At 38.7% G+C, this 17,120-nt stretch overlaps 1 protein-coding gene across 1 annotated transcript in view; it reads left to right on the top strand.

The window, feature by feature from the left end:
- The first annotated feature begins 648 nt into the window (after positions 1 to 648).
- The window catches only part of LOC138307681 (DEP domain-containing protein 7-like), a 35,494-nt gene continuing 19,022 nt past the window's right edge, over positions 649 to 17,120 (top strand). Inside the window, exon 1 of the mRNA XM_069248517.1 lies at positions 649 to 790. Coding sequence (XP_069104618.1) covers positions 703 to 790 — 88 coding nt within the window. The 5' untranslated portion in view covers positions 649 to 702. The remainder of the gene's footprint in view (positions 791 to 17,120) is intronic.

Raw genomic sequence — 17,120 nt, 5'->3', positions numbered from 1 at the left:
CTGTGATCAATGGGAGGTCATGTCAGTCTCCCCATATCCCTGTGGTCAATGGGAGGTCATGTCAGTCTTCCCATGTTAAAAAATGTTAGATCATGGTGATTGAGTATAAAAATGATAGAAAATAAATTGTTTTGCAAAACTAAAATGATTTTTTTAAATCTGTGTATCAAAATAAGCATATATTTTAATGTACGATGCATACATGGGAGAAACATTTTTTGTTAATCATTTTTGTTTGTGATATTTAAAGGCACACTAACATTATGAATTATAAATCCTTGGGGAATGTAAATTGATTAATGATTTGTAAAGTCACAAGACTAGCACTTGTGATAACCTTCTGAAGAATTTAATTAAAATAAAACAACAATGATTTATATTGTCATCTAATTACTTTGATAAATCTTCGAAATATCATATATAGGTGTAGAAGAACAGAGAATTACGTTTGCTTTCTTAATTAAGACAATTAATTATGACAGGTTTGTTTCAATGTATTAAAGTAATGAAATTTGTTGTCATTTAAGCTCATGTATACTGTATATCAAGGATTTAGCGGTACCGAATTTAGCCTATGTCTCGCTTATAAATCCTTGTCCAGATCACCGCCTCGGGCGAAAGGAACACGGAAGCACGTGGCAATGTTTATTTACGGAAGCCAAATGCATTGTGGGAAATAAAAGGCTCGAAATTCAAAGCAAGATGGCTTCGTACGATGGCTTGATCGACAGTCCGAGATTTACTGGTTTCCAACGATCGATTCCACTGAGAGCTTCAAAAGTTCATCTAGGTAAGTAATAACGCAATTAATGTCATATGAAAGAGTTGAACGTATCTAAACTACACTGAAAATAAATGGATACTGCTAAATCACCGTAGGTCATGACAGGTGCCCGTTTGTAAACAACGGATTGAGAATGTGTGGTGTGCTAACATAGGCTAATTATGCATCTATTTACTTATCTATTTTTCAAATCAAGATAGTTAAAGGGATTCAAAATTGAATTTATATTGTTATATGCGTTCATAGTCGTTTAATGTGTAACATATCTAGGTACAGAAAACGGGTTGAACATAATCTCACTTAACAGTATTAGTGTAGAAGAACAGGGAAAATACACATTCCTGTCGAGTGACCCGACCAGGAATCGAACCCGGGTCTCCGGCGTGGAAATCTACGGCTCTACCGACTGAGCCAAAGAAGCATGCTCCGTCAGCTGAGTGACAGAGACCGTATTTAACACTATGTACAAGTCACACCGACCCGCTCCTTTTACACTACTCCCCCTGTTTTTCTTGAGATTTCCTAAATCTCAACCCGAGACTCTTTAACCACCTTCAATGGGTTATTTAGTTGGGCGCCAATGTAGAAGAACAGGGAAAATACACATTCCTCAGTGATCAATCTACATGCGCATCCCGAGTCCTGGACTCACAGAATTTTAAAAGGACCCATGAAATTTCTGGGAAGGGTATCTATAACACTGAGGGACCCATTGTTTTTACAAAAACCATTGAAAAGGACCCACGAAAAATAATCGTAGATTGAACACTGATTCCTGTCGAGTGCCCCGACCAGGAATCGAACCCGGGTCTCCGGCGTGGAAATCTACGGCTCTACCGACTGAGCATTCTCGGCCCCCATCGGCTGTCAAGCTATCGCTATACCAACTGACAGAGTGAAATGAAGGGAAGTAACTCTGATGGATGAGAATGCCGACTGAGCCAAAGAAGCATGCTCCGTCAGCTGAGTGACAGAGACCGTATTTAACACTATGTACAAGTCACACCGACCCGCTCCTTTTACATTAGGACTAGTGAAGTCTGCAATACTGACAACATAATATACAGTAGGCGGCCCACTTACAGTGTACAGTATTTAGAAGTGTTATAATATTCTACAACACTTGCTGGGAATTTTACAAGTCCTATAGTTTAAGACTCTAAATAATGTTAATAATATCCTGTAAAGGCATTATTTGCACATATAGAGAGCATCTTTTTAGCTTTTAGACTGGAAGCTTGCCCGTGTATGTGCCATACATAAAAAAGGAGATAAAAAGGTAGCAGGAAACTACAGGCCAGTTAGCCTTACATCCGTTATATGTAAGGTTATGGTAACTATTGTCCGCAAGCTCATCAATAACTATATGTGTTCAAATGAACTGTTTTCTTCAAGTTTGAGACAATATGGATTTATATCAGGTCGATCTACTTCACTGCAAATATTGGAGGTGCTAAATAAATGGACGGCAGCTATGGGCATGTAATTGGTTGTATTTATATGGATTATCAAAAGGCTTTTGATACAGTGCCACACAGAAGATTAATAAGTAAAATAAGAATAATAAAGATATCATATAAGATTTCGGACCAAATCATCAACTGGATATCAAGTTTTTTAGAAGGGAGAACACAACAAGAAACAATTCAATAAACTCCACAAAATCTGAATGGCAAGAGGTTACATCGGGTTTCCCACAAGGGTCATTCCTGGGACCATTATTATTTGTAATATTCGTAAACGATCTATAGCTACCAGACATTGCAAAATCTGATGTATCTTTTTGCTGATGATACGTAAATTTTTAGAAAATTTTAAAATGATAAAATATTGAAGACAAATCAATATGACAAGATGATCTGATCACCAAATGGTTATTGAAGATGCACCCAGAGAAATGTAAATATTTGTCAGTTGCTAGAAACACAAAACAAAGAAATGGAACAGAAGCAACCTATCATTTACTTGGAAAGGAATAATTTACAACTAACAGAAAAAGAAAAAGATATTGGAGAAATCTTTGACCCAGAATTAAGTTTTGAAAATCACATAAGCGAAAAAGTAAACAAAGCAAACCAGATTTTTGGACTTTTAAGGAGAACATTTCACTTCATGAACCACAAAACTTTCCTTCCATTATATAAAAGCTTAGTAAGAACACATCTTGATTATGCAAGCTCTGTGTGTGTACAGCGACGAAAATTACGACACGAGACCTGGTCTTGTTAAGATGCAATTTAATGCTGAATGAATCAAGTAAGGCTGAAATACAGAAACAAAATCTGTATCAGCAACGATATCATGATATTGACATAATCTTTAGAATTACACAATTATTTAAGGATTAAAGTCTCTTTCTGGTGGTTCTATCGAAGGATAAAGTTGAGTAGGGTATCGATATTTGGAATGGACCGCGAAGCTTCGCGGTCCATTCCAAATATCGATACCCTACTCAACTTTATCCTTCGATAGAACCACCAGAAAGAGACTTTAATCCTTATATTTACAGTCTTAACTATTATTTTCATAGCTCAAAATTTACCCTTAATAGTGTTTATGGCATTTATAAGACTAAAATTGAATTATATCGTTTGGTTCCGACAGGCATTTCGAACAGCCACTTGAAGTGGCGGAAATTCCCGCCAATTTATCAATGAACATACCAATAAAATGAGTTCCGTCTGATGAAGCATATATCTGAGGTTTTCCCGGTATGGAACTATAAATCATTTTATTTATCTGTTGTTAAAAACACCATGGTGCAAAGCTGTTTGGTTTTAATATTTTGCTTCGTATGATTTCACATGCTTACACAATTCATAACGTGGCAGGATATTTAACGTAGTTGTGACGCGGCGTCCGATTCAAACCGCCTGTGTCAAGGAGGTGTGACAGAGAGTTTCTTCAATTTTGTGATCACTTGAGTTCTACTTAATCAGTTCACGTTTGAAATTTCTTGAATACACGGATGTTTACATAGTTCCATGTCATTATTTCCGGATTTTAGAGATTTTCAAATGTATCGGACGTCGTTTCGAGGAACATGTACAAACACAGGTAGGCCCACTACTGTAAACGTTTACTGTACCACTCTCAAAATGTTAGCTATATTTATATTGTTGATTTAAACACTTCAATCAATATTAGAGGTGTCTATTACAAGTATTGTAAAGCTACAATTGAAGGATTCCGTTTCATTGACATTTCGAAACACCCAAACGTACATTGTGTATGTAAGTCCTACTCTCGCCGATTCACAGTAGATTCTAGATAACGTACAGGACTTGTCTGTCCGCCGAGGTGAACAAAAATGCATTGTCGTGCTAGGTCGTTTTGGTTACACTTATCCAACTCAAATATATACTGATGTTGTTCTGACATATCTTATCCATTCGCGTACAACCAAAGATGTTAAAAATACGAATATAATGTAGATCTAGGGTACATGTTGTAGAGAACAACACAGACTCACAGACACACAACATGTAAACATTGCGACGTCATCGGAATTTGCAAAACTGTACATTGTACAACATTGTTTATTTATCATACGCACGGAAGCATTGCTCAAAGATGTACGGTAGTAACATAAACAATGTAACTTTTCTACATTTGTATTTACACACATACATGTATATGTGTTCAAACCTATTTTGATATCGAACGTACGTTCGGTTACTGAAAACACCAAAAGTTTCTGATTTGGACCATCATAAATTCATCCGCGCGGCTCCAAATTGCGCGTGACATACTCATAAATTCATCCGCGCGGCTCCAAATTGCGCGTGACATACTCAATTTATCGAGAAATAAAGTTGAGTAGCCTTTGGTTGAAATCAACGGGGTTTATACTATCAATTCACCACTGACTGTAAATATTAGCTATTAGATCGATTAAACATTAAATGTACATACACATGCATCATATAATACCAATATATCTTTAGAATCAACCTAATATTATCTAAACTAACCGTGGTCGTCCATGTTTTGGATCGTTGTATCAACGTTTTACAAAAGAGTGAACACAAGGGAGATCACTCTGAAGAATAATTATAAAATACAAGCAAGGGAAGTAACTCTGAGCAACTATCCTATTTTAAGGTTGCACACTAATATTTGAGGCAACACACTCCCTGTCTGATATTCAAAATATCACAAACAATAATCCACATCTTACATGTATATAATGACAATTACTTGAAAGTCCTCATGTAAACTAACATTTAAGTAAACTTTAAATTCGAATATGGTTCAAACACATAAATGAATTCGAAATGTCATCAAGGCGGTTGTCTCGTACCGTGAATGTTTGCGTTTTAACATTTACACTCGCAAGTCACTGTTGCACGTCAATAAGCTTGACTAGATCAACCACTGGACGAATGAAGATTGAAATCTTATCATCACGACTGATATGAACTTCCACTTTCCTGACCAAGCCGTCATCTCCTGGAAAGACGCGCGAGACAACTCCTAGGGGCCAATGATTACGTGGTAAGTCTTTGTCTTCCATCAAGACGACATCACCTTCCTTAAGGTTGGGGCGCTCCTTGTGCCATTTACGTCTTTGTTGAAGAGTTGGCAGAAACTCCTTCTGCCATCGTTTCCAAAACTGTTCTGAAAGAACTTGGACATGCTTCCAGTATGACTTATATACTTCTCTCACATCCAGGTTAGCAAATGGTTCCACAGAGGCGTCTGTCTTCTGAGTTAAGAGTATGTTTGGTGTCAATATAAATGGTGACTCTGGGTCTGATGAAACTGGTGTGATTGGCCTAGAGTTCACGATTGCCATCACTTCGCACATTAATATAGACAATACCTCGTGTGTGAGGTTTTTCCTTCCCTCATCCAGGAGCAGAGAATCCAATACTCGTCTGATCACTCCAATCATCCTTTCCCAGCTGCCGCCCATGTGTGATGAACATGGCGGATTGAATTTCCAGACTGTTCTTGAAGCATACAGATGTTTCCGCAAGGGTATGTCCTCGACATTTATGGCATTAATATGGAGGTCATCGGAAGCACCGACAAAGTTAGTTCCCCTGTCGGATCTGAATTCCGTTACTTTCCCGCGTATAGACTGAAATCTTCTGAGGCTGTTTATGAAGGAAGATGAACTCATATCTTCAACAAGTTCTATGTGGACTGCACGGCATGTCAAACATGTAAACATGACAGCCCAGCGCTTAGAATTTGATACTCCTCCTCGTGTTCTTCTAGCTACAATGTTCCATGGCCCAAAAACGTCAACCCCTACATAGGTAAAGGGTGGAGCAGGTGTAAGACGAGCATCTGGTAGATCACTCATTTGTTGTTGACACATCCTTCCAAAGAGTCTCTGGCATTTAACGCAACGGCTGATTAATTGGTAAATCAAGCGTTTTCCTCCTGTAATCCAATAACCCATCTGTCTCACCATACCTTCAGTGAAATGGCAGCCCTGGTGGCTGACTTTTTTATGACAGTCTGTAATGATTAGCTTAGCAAGGTAGGCTTTGCCAGGTATCAGTAACGGGTTCTTCTGTGACGAAGGTAGTTGAGCCTTGCGTAATCGACCACCGACACGTAGTAATCCATTGCCATCCAAGATGGGAGACAGAGAAAGAATGTTTCTGTCCTTTGGTATAGGTTTTCCTGCTTTCAAACGCTCTATCTCTGTGCCGTAGAACTTGCTTTGTACCTCCTTGATTATGAGATGAGTAGTACGTTTCCCATTGTCAATGTTGAGGAATGAGGAACAACGGTGCCAGCCACGACAGTTCCCGTTAGGGGTCTGAAAACTATATGGATGATCCACGCGATATCCCTTACTAGACTCTGAAGACTAGAGAATCTCTCAAATGTTTCTATCCCGAGACTAGACTGACAGACTTGTGTTTTGGCAACTGTAACCTGAGAGACGACCTTGACTTGTGGACGTACTTCTGCATCCTCGTCAGGGTTGACTAATTCAAAATCTGTGCTGACTGGTTGGACTTGATTCTTCAATACTGATGGTCCCATTAACCACATGCTTTCTTGTAGGAGTTCTGCTTTAAGACACCTGGTGCCTTGGTCAGCTGGGTTGAAATTTGTTGGTATGTACTTCCATTGGTCAGGCTGTGAGAACGCAAGGATTTTGTCGACGCGGTTTGAAACATAAATGTAGAATCGACGAACGTGATTATGCAAGTATCCGAATACGACCTTGCTGTCTGTATAAAAGTTCATGTCCTTTGAAGGAATGCCAAGCTCCTCCTCTATTGTTTGACCTAGTTGAACTCCTAAAACAGCTGCACAAAGCTCTAATCTCGGCACGGTATGACCATGCTTGGGTGCAACTTTTGCCTTGCCAATTACAAAACCAACATTGGAGATATTTCCATCACACACTTTCATGTATGCTACAGCAGCTATAGCTTCCTGAGAAGCGTCGCAGAATATGTGGATTTGACCAGTAATTGCAGATGATGACATCTTGACGTACTGCCGTGGAACTTGTACTTGGTTGAGGGAAGAAAGAGAGTTTCTCCAGGTTTCCCATTCTTCGCGACGATCTTCGGGTAGGGGATCATCCCAGTCCAGCGCACCGGCTACATGGTCCCGAAGAAGCAGTTTTCCTTTCAAACTGACGGGTGCAGCAAAGCCTAGAGGGTCATATTGACTGTTAATGGTGGCTAATACTCCCCGCCGTGAATATGGTTTGGGTTCTGCAGTAGAGTGGAATGTGAAATAGTCTGCTGTTATATTCCAACAGAGACCAAGACTTCTATGGACAGGAGGGGTATCAACATCGAGGTCGAGATCCTTGATACTGCTGGAAAGATCGCTGTTTTCGAAGGCCTTTAACACTGCTGTGCTGTTAGACGCAATCTTATGGAGGCGCAACTTTCCGACGTGTGAAAGTGCCTTTTGAGTTCTTTGCACAAGACTGGTGATTTCCTCTGCCGACTGAAGAGAGACAAGTCCGTCATCGACATAAAAGTTGTTGTTGATGAAGTCCTCAATATCCTTCCCATAAAGTGACGATGCACACCCAGCTGTCTTACGTAGACCATATGTCGCTACAGCGGGAGAGGGACTATTCCCAAATATGTGGACTTTCATTCTGTACTCAATTAGATCTCCATCTATATTGTTGTTCCTATACCAAAGAAACCTCAAAAAGTCTCTGTGTTTCTCATGCACGTAGAATTGGTAAAACATTTGTTGTATGTCTGCCGTCACTGCAATGGTGCCTTTACGGAACCTTAGTAGGACGCCGATAAGGGTGTGGATGATAGACCCCGAACACTGGGAGGTACCAGCACTCATCATTCGTTTGTATGGGAGGGGCTTCCTCTGCATGATCATTCTCAAAAAGTTTATCCATAAACTGGAAGAAGTGTTGTCTCTTAACTGGGTCCTTCTTAAGTGATGTGTCCAAGAGTCGGGCACGCTTTAGGGCTTGTGGTTTGTTGTTCGGTAACCTTGGCCGCGATTACCGAAATGGCAAAGGTGCGGTCCAATGATCGCTCTCATCCTTCTGGAACTCCTGGCCCATAATACACAGAAACTCCTTATCCTCTATAGACAGACCAATTTTGTCATCATGTGCTGTTCTCTCGAACAAACCAGCTTCATAGCTTGGTTGGTCCTTGACCGTGAGACTGTTATCACATTCTTGGAGGGTAGTGGGGCGACCGTTATGCATCACGGTAGTCTTGAGGACTTTCAGTGAGCTAGGTGTAGATGGTGGTAAGTGTTGACCATCAAGGCATACTTCTCCAATTGTAGTCCAGCCTAAGCCAAGTTTTTGAGCAAATGGAGTACCCTTGGGACCGGTGCCCTGTTCTATGATATGGTGAGCCTCTGGTACGTCTCTACCAACGAGAAGGAGAATGGAGGCATCGTCATTTAAGGGTGGAATCTCTACATCAGCCAGATGATTAAAGTAGTTCTTAACTTCAGGGGTAGGTATTTCTTCCCTCGAACTAGGGATATATGCACATTCAGTAATCGTAGGAAGAACAAGACTAAAACTACCATCAAGCGACGAAATGATAACATCTGTAGCTTTCTGTCCCTGCATATCAAGACCACCTGCACACGAGATAAGTTTGTAAGGAAACATGTCCCTGTCCGAAATGTCTAATATTTGAACAAATCAGGGTGTCCTAATGTCCGATTACTCTGGTCATCTGTGATTACATAAACTTGATGTTTTTCGTCCGGCTGTCCTGCTAAGTGAATATTAACTAAGACTGTCTTTGCGCAAGATCGCCATGTAAAACCTTGTCCACATAACTTTGTACACCTTGTAGACACGCTGACCGTATTGTCCTCGGTTTCTGTTTTTTCTCGTAGTTCCTCCTTATGTAGTGCACCTGGATGTTTGTCGCTACTACAAACACTACACTGCAACTTTGCAGTACAGTTCTTGTAACTATGAGCAGAAGTCTCACAGCACCTGAAGCACAGTTTTTTTTCCCTCAGAAACTGTTTTCGTTGGGTGATGGTTTTCTTCTGAATCCTCTACAATCATTCAAGGAATGCTTAGTTTCATGGATTGGACACAGAGGAGTTGATGATGTGTTTGCAGATGTGTTGCCTATCTGTGTTTTTCTGACTGTGACAGACGAAATCTGTTTTGTTCCTGCAGGCTTATGACTGTTCTGTTTGTTGTAGGAAGTATTATTTGTAGTATCTAACCTACTAACAGATGCTGGGGTGCACACTAGACCTGGGTCATTCATCATGGTGCTCTGTTCTCTACAGAACTCTGTAAACGGGGGAAAGGAGACTGTATGACGCTTTTTGTACTTTGACGCTCTGCTAGTCCATGTGTTCTGAAGACTGTTCGGTAGTTTGTTTACAATCGGGAGTACCCCCATTGAAGAATTGAAGTAACTCAACAAGGTTTCATACTTTGGATCCTCCATTACCGATTCTCTGATAATATATCAGACAGTTCATAAAGTTTCTTCATATCTTTTTCCACTCTCTGAAAGTTTGCTAGTTTTTTCTTGTAAGGCTCTTTCAATAATCTCTGGGCTTCCGTATCTTTCGTCCAATCGCTGCCACAGTCTAAGTATGCCTCTAGTAGGGTTCGTTGGGTTAGACGCCCGAAGACTTTTTGCATGTTTCACAGACTCAGGCCCAAGGTACTTAATCAGCAGATCAAACTCTTCAGAAGGGCATAGGTTTAGTTCAGATTTTATTCTAACAAAGCTGGTTTTCCACACAGAATAATGTTCAGGTTTGTCATCAAAACTGCACAATCTCTGTAGAATTAGTTCCTTTTTCATCAGAAACTGAGTGAATTCTGTGAACCCTGTGGACGTATGGCGTTCAGGTTCATGAAAGGTGGGGAGCGATTGTTCACAGCCGGCATGATGTTGAATGTCTGGTGATGCGTGTGCTGGCTGTTGATGTTCAAAGCTACCTGTGATATCCAATGAACGGCTAGCTGGTTCATGAAATGGGCGAGCTGTTTGATGAAGCTGTATGGAAGGTTCACGATTTGGTTCAGAGAATGTAGGATATCTGTGCTGATTATAAGATTCATGAGTAGCACTATTCTGTTTAGGATGTGTAGAGTTGACTTGTCCCTTAGGCATGATGTAGCCCTGTGTCGACAACAGAGTTTGTTCATGTTCAGGTGTATGGTAACTATAGGCTGGTTCGTGTAGCACAGGTTGAACTTTACCATAATTTCTACTTTTAGGGATTTCAGTAGAATAGTTGTCTGGTTTGTTGGACATAAGTCTATCAGATTCATGATGTGATAGATGAACTGGTTCACAAATCTGTTCATGGGAAAATGACTGAACAAGTTCTCCCTGCTTCGATTTGTATGTGTGAGGTTCGGGTTGACTAGGCCGTGCTAGCTCAGTATTTTGAAGTGGTTCCGGAGTCAAATAATTATCTTGTTCAGTAGTGTGAACTAGTTCAGGTTCATGATGGTCTGATCTGGCATGATCCGGTGAACAACTTCTTGTGTTCTGATCTAAGACATATTCTTTAGTCCTCTTAGACTTATAATTAGTTGATTCAATGTCTGTAGGAAAGTCTGAGTCGTAGGCTTGAAATTCAGCTTCTGCTTTAATAACATTTTTTTCCTTTTCTATTAAATCAAGATCTGCATCGATTTCAGACCTTTTTCGTTCATTTTCAGCACGTAATATTGCATTATCTTCATTGAGTCTAGCCCTTTCTTTCTCTAATTCATTTTCACGTCGTTCAAACTCTAGTCCAGCTCTTGCTGCTATAGCCTTAGCTCGTATCTGTATTAGATCTGCTGACCTACTAGATCTATAGGATTGTTTACTACTAGTACTCCTTGCTGACCCCTTACTGTCGTTTGGATCCCGAGCAGAAACACGTGTTGACCCTTCATGGTCGGGGTGAGCTACTAAGCTCGATGGCTTGGACAAATCTGACATGGTTTATATGCTCATAGCTAACAAAATGATCCTTTACTGTACAGCGACGAAAATTACGACACGAGACCTGGTCTTGTTACGACACGAGACCTGGTCTTGTTTCGACACGAGACCTGGTCTTGTTACGACACGAGACCTGGTCTTGTTACGACACGAGACCTGTTCTTGTTACGACATGAGACCTGGTCTTGTTACGACACGAGACCTGGTCTTGTTTCGACACGAGACCTGGTCTTGTTACGACACGAGACCTGGTCTTGTTACGACACGAGACCTGGTCTTGTTAGGATGTTATTTAATGCTGACGAATAAAGTAAGGCTGAAATACAGAAACAAAATCTGTATCAGCAACGATATCATGATATTGACATAATCTTTAGAATTACACAAATATTAGCTATTAGATCGATTAAACACTAAATGTACATACATATGCATCATATATACCAATATATCTTTAGCATCAACCTAATATTATCTAAACTTACATCATATGGGGCTATGCACGTTAACCGTGGTCGTCCATGTTTTGGATCGTTGTATCAACGTTTTACAAAAGAGTGAACACAAGGGAGATCACTCTGAAGAATAATTATAAAATACAAGCAAGGGAAGTAACTCTGAGCAACTATCCTATTTTAAGGTTGCAAACTAATATTTGAGGCAACACAGTGTGGTCAACAACTTGAATAAAAGATATCGATAAAATTGAATCTGTACAGAGAAGAGCCATGAAAAGTTTACCAGGCATGAAAGAACTACCATATCAAGAAAGACTGCAGAAGCTGAAACTACCTACTTTAACATATAGAAGGATTAGAGGAGACATGATTGAACTTTTTAAAATAACAAACAATATTTATGACAAGGAGTCTTGTAAATTCTTAAAACTTTGAAAAGATGTATGATACAGACAGAGTAGTTGGGGTCATAACAAAATGATCTTCCCACAACAGTTTAAGACCAAGAAAAGAGGAAACAGCTTTTTGATCCGAACAGTTAAATGGTGAATAGTCTAACAGAAGAAATTGTATCAGCTCCAAACATAAACACTTTTAAAAACAGTCTTGATCAATTCTTAAGTAAACATGATATTATTTATAACTATAGGGCAATATGCCATAACCGGAAAATGTCTGTAATATATTAACTTTAATCATTAATTTGAGTCCAGTGTAGAGGAAAATAATGTGTTCCTGTACTGGAAAACTACTATATTATTTTATGCTCTGTTGCATGTATACTGGTAATGGTTATACAGGAATTATCTGAGTACCGGTACTCAGATCATATGTTGCTGATCAGCTGATCGTAAAATCAGCTGATATATTTGACTGCATATATTGTACAGCATGTATTTGTGTGTGCTGAGAGTTTATATCAATATTCATTGTAAATGTGAACAAGTAATAGTGAGAACAAATTTTAAGTGCCATGCTGCTTAAGTTTAATTTCCACTAAATTCTAATGACTTTCCATATTTGCTTGTATTTTTCGTAAACTAGACGAGTTGTACTAAATTTAGTAGGCATATAGCCCCCATCTTTGTTGACAGTGACGTCTATAAGACTGAGAGTGTAATTCACTGGAGAGAAAGTGTAATGTTTTAGAGATATTCATATATATAGTAGTACAAGATACAAGATACGAGATACAAGAAACTTTATTTAGTGTCAAATATATAAAAACATGGTAACATAAGCTCGGTCGAGCTTGTATTTCGACAAAACAAAGTATATTGTATATATAACAGAAAATTAAAACTGAAGCATTACAGTCGTCAGTAATTATAGGTACAGGCACTATATAAGCTATCACAGAATTGTTCACAGATTTATATTAAAAGGGGTGGCAACACAAGCAACAAAGCAAACCAAAATAAAATAAAATAAAGACATAAAGACATGTGTTACACCACAGGATACAGGGAGACATTAAGAACAAAGTTTACGCTTACAGTCAGGGCCGTCCCACCTACGGAGCAGCCTCCGAAACTTTGCATAGTTTTCAACCTTAGGCAGGTCATTTGGGAGGCTGTTCCATATGCGGGACGCCTCGTACTTGAATGATTTCTTACCATACCTGATGGTGTTAACTCTGGGTAGGTTTGCTTTGTTTTCAGATCTGAAATTATAAGTGTTTTCTTGTTTTTTAATAAGGTTACATATGTAGTCAGGAGCAATATTGTTAAAACTTTTAAAAACCTCACAGGCCATCATTTCCATCCTGTGGACATGTAAAAAAGACAAATTTGATCCAGCTAGCACTTTAAGGTTAGAGGTGAAGTCATTATGAATGAATCGCAAGCCCCTCTCTTGCACTCGTTCGATTTTTCTAGTTGCAGAAATACTGCAGAAATGCCAAATAAGGGGACAATAGTCAAAGTTTGATAAAACAAAACATTTGTAAATTAAAATTTTGGTTGCTTTTGGTAAAAAATGTCCGATCCTTTTCAGAACTGCTAGCTGCTTAAATGCTTTCCTGCATATATCTGAAACATGTTTATCAAATTTTAAAAGATGGTCGATTTTGATACCTAAAAGTTTAACACTATCTTCACAAACAATTTCAGTTAGAGATATTAAAATGTTTCACAATGTTATTACCCAGAGAGATAGCCTGAAATTTCTCTGGATTTGCCTTCATTCCATTTATGTTAAACCACTTAATTAAAACACTGGCTTCATCTTCTAAGACTCCCTTAAGATTGTTTATATTTTGACTAAAATAACCTAGGGTATTGTCGTCGGCATATGTATATAATGTAGCTTCTTTGATGAAATAAAATATATCATTGATAAAAATGTTAAAAATCAAAGGCCCCAGTACAAGCCCTGGGGGGACGTCTTTAATGATGGACACCCACTCGCTGGTGATGCCCCCCAAACCAACCCTCTGCTTCTTGTTCCCCAGGTAGCTACCCATCAGACGAACAGCATCAGCTGATGCCCCATAAGTTTGCAGCTTCCTGAGGAACAGGTCATGCGGAAGACAGTAGTTAAAATTACGGTAGCTAAGATCAATTGTAACAATACCTTATCTGAAACATAACTGTTCCAATCTTTCTTTCAGTTAAAGATTTAATAGTGCAGTATTCGGCGAGGGTTTGCACAGTGTTCATCTCGTTCCTTCAGTCAACTCTCGGAAGTGGCCGAGCAAGTGAACTAGTGACATACTTATTTATTTGTTGATTTCTGCCTTTTCATCAGCTGAAATATATTTATAAAGTGTTTATATCTATGATTATAAGTATTGAAATGATGTTTCTGATTAGGTTGGTTTACTAACGGTCTATTATGAATGTATTTGTTATAACTATATTTTAGCGGAAGCACACTCATTTACTAAGAATTGTGTTGGGGAAACGGAGTGCTTCGGTCCTGAGATATGTTTTGGGGATACATTGTTTCTTATGGTAAAAGACGAGGAGTTATAGATATGTTTGGGGATATGTTGTTCCGTATATGGTAAAAAGGGGCGGAGTTGGGGATACAATCGAAGGCTATAAAAGGCGGACATCAGCGTCAGGGATCAGTTTTGGATTAGATTTGCTCCGGGTCACACAGGTTCTGTGTCGCCGTGGTCAATATTTGGAATGTTTCCATCCTTATTAGGATACCTTTAGTAAGGCAAAAGGCTAGTCTTGTGATTACTAATTCCATAGTCTTGTGATTATTAATTCCATGCTATTTACTATATATTTAGAATAATTCAGATCTTAGAAGAGTCGGTCAGAAGTTATCACCAATGTTTGTTTACCTTCCTTTCGGGCGTGGTGTTAGTACACATGTTTGTAATGTTGATATTCTGTGTAATCACCAATATAGTTTGCCAAGTATCCACAGATGAGGGGATTTAATTGGTGGCATCACCAACAGTTAGATCTCCCCTCCCATGTATCCAGTTAAACCCAGTGTCTGAGTGACTAGATCTCCCCCTTCTTTGTATCCAGTTAAACTGAGTATCTGAGTGACTAGATCTCCCCCTTCTTTGTATCCAGTTAAACTGAGTGTCTGAGTGACTAGATCTCCTCTCTCATGTATCCAGTTTAACTGAGTGTCTGAGTGACTTGATCTCCCCTCCCATGTATCCAGTTAAACTGAGTGTCTGAGTGACTAAATCTCCACTCCCATGTATCCAGTTAAACTGAGTGTGTGAGTGACTAGATCTCCCCTCCCATGTATCCAGGCTTCTGTTCATCTCCACGACAGGTAAGTGCTGGTGTCCCCCAGGGATCAGTCCTCGGCCCAATTCTATTTCTTATATATATCAATGATATTACTGATTGTATAACTAATGAAAAAAGATTATTTGCAGATGACACATCTATCTTTAGAGTAATACATACCACACCAATATATGCTGCCAATAGCTTATCCAGTGACCTAGTTAATATTGATGTGTGGTCCAAAAAATGGGACATTAAATTCAATCCAAATAAAACTGAGTCATTAACTTTTAGTCGTAAAAGGAACACAATTTATCCTGATATCTTATTCCAAAATGAAATTGTATCAAATGTAACGTCACATAAACACCTCGGTATATTTTTCTCTGCAGATGGTAAATGGCATCATCACATTGATTATATTTATGATAAAGCATGTAAACGTCTTAAAGGGCCACTACCTTTCTGAAACAGCTTAATTTTTAAAATGGGAATGAAAAACGAGATCGATAATTTGTAGAGTCACAAAAGTTATTAACTTACCGATAATACTACACGTATCATCACCTTCTGAACAATTTTATGAAGATAAATGAAATGTTAATTTTCATAACGCGGGTCGTTTTATGTTTCCCGCCGTCGTCCTAAATACCGCGCGGTAGTTGACTATCTCTGCGCCAGACGGCAAAACGGCGAAATGACTCTCCACTGTTATCATATATTACTCAGGAAATCTTGCATGTGTTTGGTGTTGTAACCTCATCTTAGGCCATCGGTATATATTTTCTGATGTTATTAATGGTTTTTTAAGAAACCTTTATGTTTTGTTCCGGAAAGGTAGTGGGCCTTTAATCTACTAAAATCAGTAAAATATAAAATGAGCCGTAAAACACTAGTCACTTTGTATACCTCTTAGATATTATTTTCGATAACTGTACCCAAGAAGAAGCAAATTTACTTGAATCGATACAAATTGAAGCTGCCCGCATTATCACAGGACTGCGTAAGGGAACCTCTCACTATAAACTTTACTATGAACTTGGTTGGGACACCCTTGCTGCAAGACGGAAAAAACATAGACTATTACTCCTTTATAAAATTCTCTTTGGAACAACCCCAAATTATCTTGAATGTTTACTATTCCACTATGCAGAACCAATATCTATGCAAAAAGTTTTATTCCAGCCACATTGAAAGATTATAATGAACTTGCAGCAAGGTATGACCTCACCAGTGTTACATCAATCTATCAGTTTAAAAAAACTTTTAAAAATGTATTTAAGTGATATCAGATTAGAAAATGTTAATTTTAATTATTTTAATGCTGGCATCAGGAAAAACAATATACTCCTTTGTCAGTTAAGAAACAATATGAGCAATCTTAACTTTGACTTACACAGAGATCATCTTACTGAATCCCCAGCATGTACGTGTGGTAATGGCCATGAAACAGTTGAACACTTCTTCTTATCTTGTAATAAATATGATGAACCTCGAAGAATACTAAGAGAGAAATTACTCGGTCTAAATCAAAATCGTAATCATTATAACTTAAATATGCTTTTGTCTGGCTGTGAAACTTGTAATAGATTAACCAATTTAAACATATTTGATAGTGTCATTGAGTTCATTAGAGCTACCAATCGATTTTTACCTGTATAGATCTTGATATCATCCCAATATTGATCTGCGATCTGCTTTTTATATTTTTCCTTACTAAAAATAGCATTAATACATAGCACACTTTATTTTAAATATG

The sequence above is a fragment of the Argopecten irradians genome, chromosome 1 (genome assembly GCF_041381155.1).
Source record: "Argopecten irradians isolate NY chromosome 1, Ai_NY, whole genome shotgun sequence".
In the NCBI taxonomy this organism is placed as follows: domain Eukaryota; kingdom Metazoa; phylum Mollusca; class Bivalvia; order Pectinida; family Pectinidae; genus Argopecten; species Argopecten irradians.
This window is presented reverse-complemented; position numbering and strand designations above follow the sequence as displayed.